Here is a 14,496-nt window from a genome sequence, read left to right as displayed (position 1 = left end):
CTTTTATATGCCTATTTGATTCTAAACGTCTCAATGTTGGTGCTGGTTATCAATCTTTAGCTGACAGTATTAAGAAGTTTCATGAATTACGATTGATGCCTGAAGGCATTAATGTGTGAATTGAAAACTTAGATGAGGAATCTGGAATAGCACAATTCTTTCATTGACCAAAAGACATGTTGGCGCAAATCTTGCAACTTAAAACTGTACATGACAAAGTTGAATAGGGCAGAGAAACGAACCTCACATGAGAGAATAGATAATAAAGCAACCACATCTAAAAGAAAACTAGACAAAGCCTTTCAGTTTAGTCCACCAGTAACCCGTCTGCGTGCCTTTTCCGTAATGAAAATGGTCAAGAAGCTCTTCATGAGTCCTCAACGTTTGAACAAGATACACCTGTGATATAATGTGCAGTAAAATTAAATGACACATTGTTACTTGCAAAGTTAAGTGGTGGTGATCTTATTCCACAGGAAGCAAAGACCACTTTAAATGTTTAGTTTCCTTATATAATCGTGCCTCTCGAATTGAAATGAAAAATGATAATGTCGAATCTAAGAAGGATCAAAGTCAAATCCATGGTATTGCATTTTAAAAATGATCTAGTAGATACTTTCTTTAAACTTGGACTGTCTGTCTACTACGACCGAGTGTTAGAAATTTTAACTTTCATGGCCAATGAAGCTTGTCGTCGTTGTTTCCAAGAAGGTTTTGTTTGCCCTACCAATCTACTACAAAATGTATTTACTTCATATGCTGTAGACAACATTTATCACAATCCAAGCAGTATCTTGTTAAAAGATTCATACCATGGTACAGGTATATCTTTATTCCAACATATTTCAGAGGGTGCTCAAGGCGTTGTTCAAACATTTGACCAATCTGAACCTATGTTGAAATGCCAGTCAAAGAGAGTGTCTCTTTTACCAGAGAGTTATTCAAATCTTCCACCAGCTGTACTAAGATTAGTGAACCAGATATCTCATTAGTTGAAGGAGAACTTTCCATTGATATGTCCTTATTCCCAGCTGAATTAAAAGGGGAATTCAAATGGCTGAACAGCTGTGGATATGATTTGGCACTGGAAAGAACTTTCGATATATTTCAACTAATGGATTGTGCCTTGCTGTATAGGACCATTGATATTGAGATTCTTTCCACTGTTCCATTCATTTACCGGTTGTGACACAGTCTCAGCTTTTTCTGGGAAAGGTTAGAAATCAGCTTGGGAAACATGGTTCGTATATGAGGACTTACAAGTCAGAAGCATTTCTGCAGGTTATTGAGAATTCAAATGAAGTGGAAATTTTAAAAGTGTTTAAAAGTAATAGAACGATATGTTGTGCTTTTGTATGATCTAGTACAGCTAATATGGTGAATGAGTAGCGTACTAAATTATATTATTCACGCAGAAGACAAGAACAATTGACAATATTCCTCCAACACGAGATGCACTTCGTCATTGAACATACGAAACGTGCAGCTTACCAAGGTAGTGTTATTTGGGGCAATTGTTTAGTTGCAAATCCAAGTATGTCATCACCAGATTATTTGGTTGGCAAAACTTGATGGTACCATTCTGGTCTGTGCTTGCTTAAGCTTCAATGTCATGCATGTAAACTCTTGAAAGCAGCATTTAAATGCACAGCATTATGCAACTTCCTACCGAACTGTGAAAGAGAAACTGATTGAGACTATGCTTTCTTTTGATTTTCCTGCATTTGTATCATATTTTAATTATAATTTTAATCTGTTGTTATGTTAAATAGTTACTTGTTAGTTTTTCTTTATTTCTTATCTCATTTCTAAAAAAGAAATACTCTTTGCACAGATTCAATACTGCATATGTTGAATTTTGTTTTCATTTCAGGAAAATTGTGAAATTTTCTAAGGTCATTCATTACCTGTAACTGTGAAAAATAAGAACTCGCCAAAGACGCCATTTTGAGTTGTATCGGCCATTTTTATGTCATAGTTAATGTCACCTGTTACAGCAAATAATAATATGTTTGTTTATACGTGCTTGTATTGAAATAATTGATCCATTATTTTTTAATTATTTTTATACTATATTTAAAACAAACGTCAAATTTTGACATATTAAACGGCGCCATTTTGAATATTGCCGCCATTTTGAAAATATTATCTATGCACCCAGGTATTAATGATACATTGTAGGCCTTTTTCGATATCAATTTGATCAGTTTCACGGATTTGGTAACTTTCTATCACACAATGATGGTGTATACATACGAATACTGTCAAACTTAGATATTTTGACCCGCCATTTTAAGTTTGGACGCCATTTTGATGATTTCTGTATTATAAGGTTTACAAAAAATAATAATTGACATATCTTAAGTGTATTTCCTTAAGTTTGTGACATCTTCTGAACTCATTAAAAATGAAATACTTCATCAAGTGAGTTATGTTATACTTATGTCGGCCAACTTGAATTTGGCGGCCATATTGGATTTTTTTTCGTGGCTCCATATCTGAATTTTTTCTAAACCCCTTAATCTTTCACTATGCAAAGTTTCATGCTTTTACCATAAAGTGATCAATTATTCTGATATCCGCTGGACTATGTATGGCACATGTTTATTTGGAACAAACCACACAATACACAGCTAGATTGTCATTGTATGGAGGACAAGGAAGAGTTCCACACTTTGTACCAGTTGCATATAGTGATTGACCGACATTATTAGCTTTGCCACCTTGAACATACTCTCCATGTATATCAACACAGATGTAAGATGAAGCTCTATAACCGAAATACCCAGACATTATATACCCTAAATATGCCATTTTCCAACCATCGTAGCAGGTCTTTCTTCCTGGGAACATTGCTGTCGAAGCTGAACCGGGACTTCTGCAAAAAGCACACGGCACGTCTTGACCATCCGAGTCACTGTGCAAAAAGTTCTCTTCGTACTCAGTTCCGTACAGAAAACTGCTACCCGGTATTGTTCTGTTACTTAACTCTGGATTATTAGGTAGACAAAGAAAGTTGGCTGGTCCACCAAACCTGTCTGAATACTTTGTTGTATCATAGTGCTGTCCAGTGGCAAAACCTACAAAACGTAAACCTTTTTTAAAGCTGCTAAAATGAGTTTGAAGATTAGGCCGTTAGTTGTCTCGGTCAAATAGTTGAATATTTATACGGACCCTTTTATAACTTGCTTTGCTGCATAGGTTTTGCTGATTATCTTAGTCCGTCCGATGACCTATAGCTGTTATCTTCTACGTCGTATTATCTCAAGTGGATAGTTAATTAATTGGCAATCATTCAATATTCTTTATTTCAACTTTTACAATTGAACAATTTATGTTCATTTGGTGTCACACCTGTATAATTTACATTATGTTTACTTTAGATGTTGCTCCTTGTTGAAAAACTACATGCTTTTGTGCTACTTGAATAGATATTTTGCAGTAAACATTGCTATCTATGTCTATGATTATAGTTCACATTTTATCAGAATTGGAAAAAAAACATACAGAACAAAAATCTTACCGGTAACCTTTCGACAAAACATAGATATAGTAAATTGTTATGGTACTGACAAGTACACAAACTGCAGAAAAGTTGTAAGACTCTTGAGATAAAATATACATCAGTTGAAGGCATAACATTTTCTAGAATCTTTAGTCTTGACTCTTCGGTTTATTACTTTAGATCATTTCCATTTTTTTTTCTATTTTTAAATTAAGGTCATAAAGGGCTCAAAGTTTTGTATAGACATATGCCTATTTAAAAAAAAAACATTATTTGTACTCTATTTTTCTTTTCTTTACGAATATCTTAAATCCCTGTCTTTATCACATTTATAAATAGAAAAGTAAGTTATGTGTTAATACATCAGAATGATTTCTCAATATATTTTTATAATTAACTTAAATAGCTTTAATATAATGTATAACCTTAAGCTCGAGGTTGCAAAGCAATTGATCATAATTACAACAATATTATATTCGAATGCAGTAAGACATGTATTGTCATTTCTTTTGAATGACATATGAATTTAATATATGATGTCCACGGTTGATGGTAAGTATCATTGTCAACAAACTTGCACAAATAGCTGAAAATACTACGGGGATATTTTTAAAAGATATCAGAATATGTGGTATGAGTGCCAATGAGACAACTCACCACCCAAGTCACGATTACCAGATTGGTGACTACGGAAAGATTCAAACAAATGCAGCGGTTGTTTAATTTGGTATTTCCTTTTTTGTGTTTCAATGTTATATATTGGGTTATTTTGTTCTGATTGAGATTGTGACATGGTATTGTTGGCTGTATTCATATTTTGACAATTTCACCTATTATGACTGTTTTGTTAACGCATCGTTATAAAAAAATGGAACTTGATGCGACTGTCATACAAGTGAAGGTTTAGCGCTATAAAACCAGGTTCAATCAACCATTTTCTGCTTAAGAAAATGCCTGTACCAAGTCTGGAATATGACAGTTGTTCTCCATTCGTTTGTTGTGTTTGAGCTTTCGATTTTGCCATTTGATTAAGACTCATATCTAGAAATTGACTATGAGGTTCGGTTAAATTAAACCTTTACGAATAAGTAGATGATTTCATCTTCCCAATCGTGACCTTTTGCATTTTTAGACCAAGAGTTCCATTTTGTGAAGTTGAAATCATCACTTCGTACATTTTACGAAAGCCGTCACTAGTTGATTGACCGTTAAGGAAAACCGTTATGCAAATGATATCGGATATGCTACTCATATCGTAAATACCATTCCGTTTTCTTTTTAACGAATGTGACCTACTGAATTAGAATGTTTACTTGCTGTGTATTAACATAAGCAATACGATGCGTGCTAGATGTTTAGCAGGTTCTGCTTACACTTCCGGAGCACCCCAAGATGTTGGTGGGGTTCTTGTTGCTGTTGTACCCCAATTTTGTCTTTGTTTTGTTTTCGCATCGTTGTCAATTCAGTATAATGGAATTTGATGCGACTGTCGTACAAGTGAGAGGTTTAGCGTTTTAAAAGCAGGTTTAATTAACCATTATCTACAATTGAGAATGCATGTACCAAGTCCGAAATATAACAGTTTTGCGTTTGATGTGTTTTATCATTTGATTTTGCCATTTGTTTAGGGACTTTCCATTTTGAACATTCCTCGGAGTTCTGTATTTTTGTTATTTTACTTTGTACCAAACTTCTATCATTATCGGGAACAAAACTGTAACATCACAACATAGAATATCAATTGAAATGGCTTAACTCAATTAAAAGACGTATTAACAAAAGTGAACATAAACTGAACGAATAAAGTTGATGTATGATATGATTTAAATACAAAATCAATAACACGCGGAAAAAAATTACAATGTTTGTTTTAAACATTTTACTAGTACTGCCCTATTTAATGAATGACAGTACTGTGTCAAGACATTTACGAGCGCGCAAAATGTCTAATTTACTTGCTCTGTTCCGATTCGTCAGATAAAAACTATGTCACGAATTGACGGTTTCCATCATTTCAAACTCAAACTTTGAATAAGCAAAATGAAAATAAAGAAACTATACCTGAGTAAACGGTTTCTGTATTTGCAGCTGAACAACTTAGTTTTCCCCACTGTATGTAATTTGATCCTTGATCTGAAAAAAATATAACGATTGATTTTAATAGACATATATATAGTAACTGTAAAAAGGTGTGAACTGAAAGTAATACCATCGAAAATTTATTGTTATGTCTTTTGTCATATTCACTTCAATTTTGCAACAAAATCGGAACTTACCAATAGTTTACACTCTAAACTGATACATGTGTAATTTTATAACCTAAATCGGAAGATCTCTACACCTTCACCAGTAAGCAATTGCTCTTTTAAAACAACTCTTATCAGACTGACAAATATATGATAAAAAAAAATCAGTCGTTCAGTGAATTTCCAGTTTTATCTACCGCGGTCAATTAAGTACCGTTTTGACAATTTTAATGTACTTCATTAAGATCTGTTTAGTCTATTTTTAGATATTCAGTTATTTGTATTCATCTGTACACATAAGCATCAAACTTATTGCATGAACAGTGCTTGGTTAAAACTGAAATTATTGCAAGCTCATTGTATCTGAACAGTAGTGAATTAACAGCAGTGGATCAGTCTGAAAATTGAGTGAACGAGACTAAAAAGGGCTGAAAAATTTATTGTTATAATTGGAGCCGGAAATAAAACAGACATAATTGAATAGTGTGACCATTATGATTATCCAGTTTTTTAAAACTGTGTAAACATACATATTTATTTTCTACATGAGAAAATGTTTGTACCAAATAACGAAAATGACAGGTCTTTTCATTTCTTAGAATTCGGAATTTTTCTTATTTTACATTTTACAAACATACAACGTAACGGACTATCAAAATATCTATATTGTGAAACACAATACGAGTGATATATAGTATGTTATAATAAAAAAATTATGATATGATATAGTATATCAGTGTCTGATACTAAATCACTACTAAAAGTAGGTCTAGGTACTGTTCACTACCTTTATCTTTGTATCAAAAGTGCTGCAAGTTGTTGCTAAGGAATTGAATAGCAAAATGGTGATTCACTGGGAAGTACAAGAATCATAAAACATTTGACAGTAGTGGCCGATTATCTTTGTGTCTATATTTTGTTTGAAATGCAAGATTTTGTAATCATAAACCAAAACTCAATAATTGCAACGAGAGATCAATTTGATGTATAGATTCTTCGTACTGATGTTGTTTATCATCTTAATAACGTGTTTTATAGTTCTTTGATTTGTCTTTGTTCTACTTTTAATATTACTTTTACTGTTGAATGGTTTTATGTGTTATCCGTTTGACGAGGCTCGGTACTTGTACATCTCGTCAATGTGTTTGTATTGTCTTTCATATTTTTGGCGGTGTGTTTTGTATAAGGGACTTTTTGTATTTGTTTTTGTTCTTATAACGTGACTCTAAAAAATTGTGTGTATGCACATTGAACGACAAATCTATTTCTGACGTCAGACTCACAAATCAATGAATGTGTTTGTAGATAGATGTTTTTGTGATCTGTTAAAATGTTCCTTTTAAAATTGTTATACGATGATGACTGATGTGTCCATATTTTGACTATTTTATTGATTGTGTCTGTTTAGATAACACATCAATGTAAATATAAAGGAATTTGATGAGACTGTCATCAAAGTGAAAGGGTTAGTGCTATAAAACCATGTTTAATCCACCATTCTACCAAGTCATTCGTTTTGATGCGTTTTGTTATTTGATTTTGCCATGTGAGTATGGACTGTTTGAATTGATTTTCCTCTGAGTTCAGTATTTTTGTGACTTTACTTTTTATTCAGACAATACTGCATGAATATTTAATTTCAATATACGTATACAATTAAATTAAACATTTTGTGTGTCAAAAATATAATTAAAAGCTGACTTCGGATATTTTGTCAGGTGCAGTTAAAGTGAAGTCTTTTATTTTGAACCTCTAACCCCTTCTTGGATTATCGAAAGCTCAACTGTTAACAAAGTCATTTTACATTGATGGTAAAGATACTTACTGAGAGGCATATTACTTGTTAGTTGAAGTATTGTAGCTTGTTGTTGTTGAAGTGATCGTTCTAAATGTTCGAGCCTATTGTTGATGGCGTCTGGGTCATTAATTAATAAACGTTTTTTGTCTCCGTCTGGGAATCCCACACTGTCTACTTCTCTACCATAACTGAAACAAAACATAAACTGTAAAAGAAAGATCCACGACATTATCATGATTATAATGCCAAGTTTTATCATTTCTGTCGAAATAAGTACGGTTAAACTTTCTTATCTGAAAGTTATACAAATACACCGCACAATGTTTTACACATTATTTGCAAACACCATGTGGACGTAAAGCCCTGTCTATGACCTGGCAGTGTATGAGAAAGCAAAGTTTTTCTTGTAACTGGTATAGAACATTTTAAGTAATTTTATAAATTAGATATCATAATTGGCTGAGCTCCAAATTCATTCGCGAGCGTTCGTTATGCATATTGTGTACTTTTCCTCGTGTTTATCCTATGCAGCAAAAACGAATATTTTTAATCTTCTATTTCTAGTAACATGCTTTTGGTTTTTTATTTGGAATTTACTTAATTCATGACATACGTTACAACATTATAGATAATATGCGCAAACGATGTGTACCTTGGGTAATTAGAAGTTTGCGTTTTCTTCATGTTCTATGTTTTCTTTTAAAACATGATAAACATGCCGTCAGAGTAATCTCAAACGACTTATGTTCGAACTTTGGTCATGGATTCTCACTCAACCTTGCAGCTTTGCATGAACATACATTCAGATCTCAAACTTGATATCTGAACAGTTTCATTTAATGATATTTTTCTTTCGAAATTTCAAACAAAGGAATGTTTGAAGCGTCAAACCATTTACAATACTTTTAAATAACTAACGTGCTATGTTAATGTTGTACAAACATTATCAAGAGTCCACACTAGGAAAAAAGGTGAATCATCAGGTTCCCTATTATCCATATAAAAGATGCAGATTACGCAAACAAAATATCAAGTGATTTTTTTTTATTGTAGTTCTTAGTCACCTGTATCATTCACTTGGATCTATATGCATCCTCAATAATGACCGCTCAGAGGCATTATATAATGATGTTCATGACTAAAATCTTTTTTTTTTCTTTTTCTTCTAATGTTGATATTTTTTCTGTTGCGTTTCTCTCTATTTACTACATATTTTACTAAAAGTCGAACATGGGAAGTTAAGAATAATTAATCGAAGATTTAAAATAGAGACAAATATTCCAATAGTGACCGAACACCACTTTAATTCACGAATGTGCGTAATTATCAGTTTTTGGTCACGAGTTAAAAAAAAATTCGGTATTTGATTTCTTTGATTATTTATTCTCTTTATTACATTGTGAGTTGCTTTTTTTAATGAAATTAAGGTAGCAAATGTAAAGAACTATATTTTTTTCTGCGCATTCACAATTTGTTTTGATACGATGTTTTCGACGTTTTGTCAACACCTATTGTTGTATGACGTCAGAGGAATGAATTAAACAAGTTTATTACACATGTGAAATTACCGGTTTTTATTTACACTGGAAAATAAATATAACTCATTGCAAACAATGCCCCATGACTAATGTAATTATACGGTTGCAGTAATTAATCTGTAATTATTGAATATAAACTTTTTATGTATTCCTTGCAATTTGTGTTCGATACCAGTACCTTTAATTTACAGCCAAAAAATCAGATATATTATTCCTGAAGGGATAAGTTCTTTTATTTCAATTTATTAAGGTCCCGCAATATAAACACATTTTTTTCTAATTTGGCACAACTTTTTGCATCATTGATTTGCACCGTTAACTGATTTAAAAAGGAACTTGATTCGAGAAACACCGATCAGTCATATATATAAAAAAAAAACGAGTCAAATTATCTACCTTGCTTCTTTGATGAGTTGTGTTATTGCAGTATCGAGGCATTGCACTATTATACTGCTGATTCCATAATAGATTAATATTCTGGTATTGAAGTTATCGGCCCAGTGATTGTATTGACATTAAATGGTATCAGTTACCAGTAACTGCACCAAGTGCAATTTTCAAAAAAAAAAAAAAAATGTTAATCAGTGATGTACAAGACAAAAATAGTTAAAAGGCTTATACTGACTAATATAAAATCAAAATATGCCGATCAAACTAATCAATTAAAAAATATTAATATCTGCAAATCGGACATAAAAAGGTGAATCAAGCATTGGTTAATGGGTGTATTCAATTTATTTGGAACACACAACACAATTGACAGCCAGGTTATCGTGATATGGTGGACAAGAGAGGGAACCGCATTTTGTACTTGTCACATAAAATCGCTGGCCAATTTCATCAGCTTTACCACCGTGAACGTAATCTGGATGTGCATCAACGCAAATGTATGAAGAGGCTCTATGTCCCCAGTATCCGGACATAATATATCCTTCATATTCTTTTTTCCAGTCGCTGTAGCAAATATTTCTACCAGGAAACATTGAAGAAGAGGTTGTATTAAGACTCCTGCAAAATGCACATGGTATATTTTCGTTGAAAGCGTCACTCCTGAGAAAATTTTCTTCGAACTCTGCGCCGTATATAAAGCTATTACTTAGTGTTGTTCTATTACTTAGTGTTGGATTATTAGGGAGACAAAGAGTATTTGCTGGTCCTCCAAACCGGTTTTGATATGATGACGAAGAATAAAAAAGTTGACCAGCGACATATCCTACAAAATATTATATAAGGATATAATTGATGACAAACGGATAATCATAATGGTATCACACAAATAGACATAACACGAATTCTACATAGTAAAGGAAATTCGTTGTGACACATTATACTAATAATAGTAGTCTCATTGACAATCATACTACATCTTTTTTTTTAATTATATTTTTAGAGTAGACTGTTGAGCAACAGCTTTACACATATCATGGAAAGTAATATGGCAATAATGGACTGAACTTTATATCAGTTATGTTTTTGGAAGATCATAAGTAGTGTTCGATTCGTTTCATTATACTACAAAAGTTCAAAATTCTTTAAAATCAACGTCAGATAGATAAATGCAGTTTACCATGCTGCATTACACATGACTACAGGCACTTGTGTGCATATATAATGTATATTAGAACACTCCTTTTCATTTGTCAATATTATAATGGATAGCATATTACATTTTTGCTATTTCCTAGGTACGTGTAAAGCCGTATATATATATATATGGTCGTGTGGTCTAGCGGGACGACTGCAGTGCAGGCGATTTGGTGTCACGATATCACAGTAGCATGGGTTCGAATCACGGCGAGGGAAGAACCAAAAATTTGCGAAAGCAAATTTACAGATCTAACATTGTTGGGTTGATGTTTAGACGAGTTGTATATATATGTAAATTTGCTTTCGCAAATTTTTGGTTCTTCCCTCGCCGTGATTCGAACCCATGCTACTGTATATATATATATATATATTCCTCATTTTAATTTTCCTAGCTATATAATTTATGTTATCACACAAAAGTGTATACATGTAGCACCAATTCTTAAGAGTAGAATATGATAGATATTTTTTTTGGTTTATTTTTCTTTTATAACATTGTGTCTTAATCATATTGAATCACTTGTAATCATTTGTATGTAATTAATGTTGATTGTTCTGCTCCTTGTGGGTGCTTTGATTAGCAATAAAATATATTTGAATTTGAATTTGCTGTGACAGTAGTAGACTTAATATAGTTTTATACATTAGAGGAACGCATCATATTTTTCCCTGAATACCTGAATAAATAGTCTCTGTCCCAAAGGATGAGCAGGATGTCTTTCCCCACTGTATATAAGTAGATCCTTGATCTAAAAAAATAAAATGAATTGAACATTTCAAAGAAACTGATGAATTACAAAATCCATCAAGTTCACATAAGATCACAAGTTGTGAATCAAGGATTTTAGGTAGTGGAAAACAATATAAGAAGTGGGACTTGCAAAATAAGGGCGAAAGATACAAGAGGGACAACCAAACTCATAGCTAGTAAATAAACTGACAACAACATGGCTATAAAATAAACAGACACACATATAAATAATAGTACACAAGATGTGAAATGTTACATTTGTTATGCGTTAACCAAATATGTTGATCCATGTAGGGGACCTGATCCTATATGCATGTTCGCTCTTAAAAATCCGTCTCATCCCAATTTTAGACCAGAAAATTATCTAAACAAGTTTTTAAAAAAACGGAGAAAAAATCGGTTATCATCTTCAAGATAAACACATAGAACTCTATCTTTGCTCCTTTTTTCAGATTTCGCCAAAAACCTGAGATTATAAGAAATGAAACTAAAAAAACACAAAAACATGTAATTCCACCTTTTTTAATGTGAATGAATTTATACATCGATGGGTTAGCTTATAATAATAATGGTTATTATAATCAAAAACCTATTGTTCAGAGAACAATTGAATGTATTTCCATCTGGATAAAGTCAGTTTCAAATACGTATAGACTATATATCATATGCCCAAAAACTAAGCGACATCTTTTTAAAACAAAAATACAGCGCACGAAAAAATTAGGAGGAAGAAAAAAAATTAAAAAAACTAATCAGAACAAAATGAATAGGTCTTTCCTCGGAAAGGTGGAAAGACCTTATAATATATAATCATAAAAAAGATGAACGAAATTGTGGTTGTGCAGTATTTGGTTTTTGGGAGTTTTTGTTTATTCTATAATTCTTTGTTTTGATGAAATATTGGATTAAAAGAGGTCCGAAAGATACCAGAGGGACACTCAAACTCAAACTCAAACTGGATCGCATCTATCCCATCGAATTGGAGATAAAGGATACTACAGATACAGTTAAGTCGGCTTCATATCTTGACTTACATCTAGAAATTGACAATGAGGGTCGGTTGAAGACAAAACTTTACGACAAAAGAGATGATTTCAGCTTTCCAATTGTGAACTTTCCGTTTCTAAGTAGCAACATTCCAGCAGCACCTGCATACGGGGTATATATCTCCCAATTGATACGATATTCCCGTGCTTGCATTTCCTATCATGATTTTCTTGATAGAGGGTTACTGCTCACAAGGAAGCTATTAAACCAAGAGTTCCAAATGGTGAAGTTGAAATCATCCCTTCGTAAATTTTACGGACGCCATCACGAGTTGGTTGACCGTTATGGAATAACCGTTTCACAAATGATATCGGATATGTTCCTTACGTCGTAACTACAATCCCCTTCCCTTTCATGAATTTGACCTACCGAATTAGACTATTTACCGGATTTGTAATCACATAAGCAACACGACGGGTGTCGCATGTGGAGCAGGATCTGCTTACCTGAGATCACCCCTAGTTTTTGGTGGGGTTCGTGTTGTTTATTCTTTAGTTTTCTATGTTGTGTCATGTGTACTATTGTTTTTCTGTTTGTCTTTTTCATTTTTAGCCATGGCATTGTCAGTTTGTTTTAGATTTACGAGTTTGACTGTCCCTTTGGTGTCTTTCGTCCCTCTTTTATAAATCGAAAATAAACTGAAAATAAACGCCATGACAAAAATTGAAAAAGACAAACAGACAAACAATTGTACACATGACACAACATAGCAAACTAAAGAAAAAACAACACGAACCCCACCAAAAACTAGGGGTGATCTCAGGTGCTCTTATTTTTTAAAACAATTCATTTGTTTCCCAAATAAAATCATACCAATAATATTGATATAGTGTTTTTATAATGTTAGACATATTCTTCTTTTCTTAAGTAAAAAGAATAGTTCGAAATGCGCCAAAAACTTTCAAAAAATAGAGTAATCATCCGTCTTAAAGCATTAGCAATTGGTAACATATTTAGAAGAAGAAAACGTCTATTGTTCGCACCACACAGTCAAACGTGAGCAATATTTAGCTGTTATACTGTTGATTTAAGGGTTGACCATTGGAGTTATTGCAGCATCGTGTTTTGCAGGCTGTTATTAAATTTTTATTTGTTTCATAACCGCTTCATTTATTTAGCTCAGTTTATCTGTATTTTTTTTTAGTTTTATACAAAATTGTATGTACATTTATTTAAGACAGATTATACATTTGCATCCAGTCGTAAGCAAATAGTGTGTAATAAATCAATGTGTGTTTCCAGTTGTTTCAAGACTGGATAGCAATATCCAAAAATATAAATGATGATCATGAAAAGCAGATGGTTATTTCCCAAAGTAAAGATATGAAATATTTAAAAGTCTTTAACAGTTTAAAGTTTATAAAGCGTGAATAAGATAAGGTTTTATAAATCTATCACAGACACTAACGTCTAGCATTTAAGTCTTATTTCGTAACAGTAAATTACCTTGTAGCTTTTTGAGAGTGCTTGTCATTTGTGAAATATTTATCTCGAGTTCAGCATTTTTGTTTTTTTCTGCCTGAAGACTTCCTTCCAGTTTGGATACCGTTCCCTTTAACAGCTGAACTGCAGCTTCCACATTTGCCAGTCGGGTCGCAGCAATATCCGGATCATTTAACAAAAGTCTTTTGTGTAATGTATGTGTGTCCTCATTTTGTCCAAATGCAAAAGCCAAACAAAAATACACCACACAAGAACTTAATACCCTGTTCATAATTTAGTAGAAAGACTTATGACAACCTTCACTCCAAGATTAGATAACAGTCTTTACCTTACAGTAGCAAAACGGTACTAGTATTAGTTGCTATTAAGAAACATACGGAGAGAGAGAGAGAGAGAGAGAGAGAGAGAGAGAGAGAGAGAGAGAGAGAGAGAGAGTATATTTATCTATAGTATTGTTTTCTTATAACAGGACACATTTTAAACCTGCAATATCTTCATTCCTTCATTCGATCTTATCGAATCTTACCTTTACTATTAATTATAACATTGATTACTTAAACATTTGTCATCCTGAACATGCA

General features: G+C 32.7%; 1 protein-coding gene across 1 annotated transcript; it reads right to left on the bottom strand.

Annotated features, from left to right (window-relative positions):
• Positions 1 to 2,604: 2,604 nt before the first annotated feature.
• LOC134726127 (short-chain collagen C4-like) lies at positions 2,605 to 7,807 on the bottom strand. Its single transcript, XM_063590525.1, has 3 exons — positions 7,577 to 7,807; positions 5,567 to 5,638; positions 2,605 to 3,080 (listed from the first exon to the last, which is right to left on the bottom strand). The coding sequence occupies exons 1-3, from the start codon at positions 7,782 to 7,784 to the stop codon at positions 2,605 to 2,607; spliced, it is 756 nt and encodes a 251-aa protein (XP_063446595.1). The 5' UTR covers positions 7,785 to 7,807.
• Positions 7,808 to 14,496: the final 6,689 nt, after the last annotated feature.

Source organism: Mytilus trossulus, chromosome 7 (genome assembly GCF_036588685.1).
Source record: "Mytilus trossulus isolate FHL-02 chromosome 7, PNRI_Mtr1.1.1.hap1, whole genome shotgun sequence".
Taxonomy (NCBI): Eukaryota; Metazoa; Mollusca; class Bivalvia; order Mytilida; family Mytilidae; genus Mytilus; species Mytilus trossulus.
Note: the sequence above shows the minus strand (reverse complement) of the source record. Positions and strands in the feature narration are given on the sequence as shown.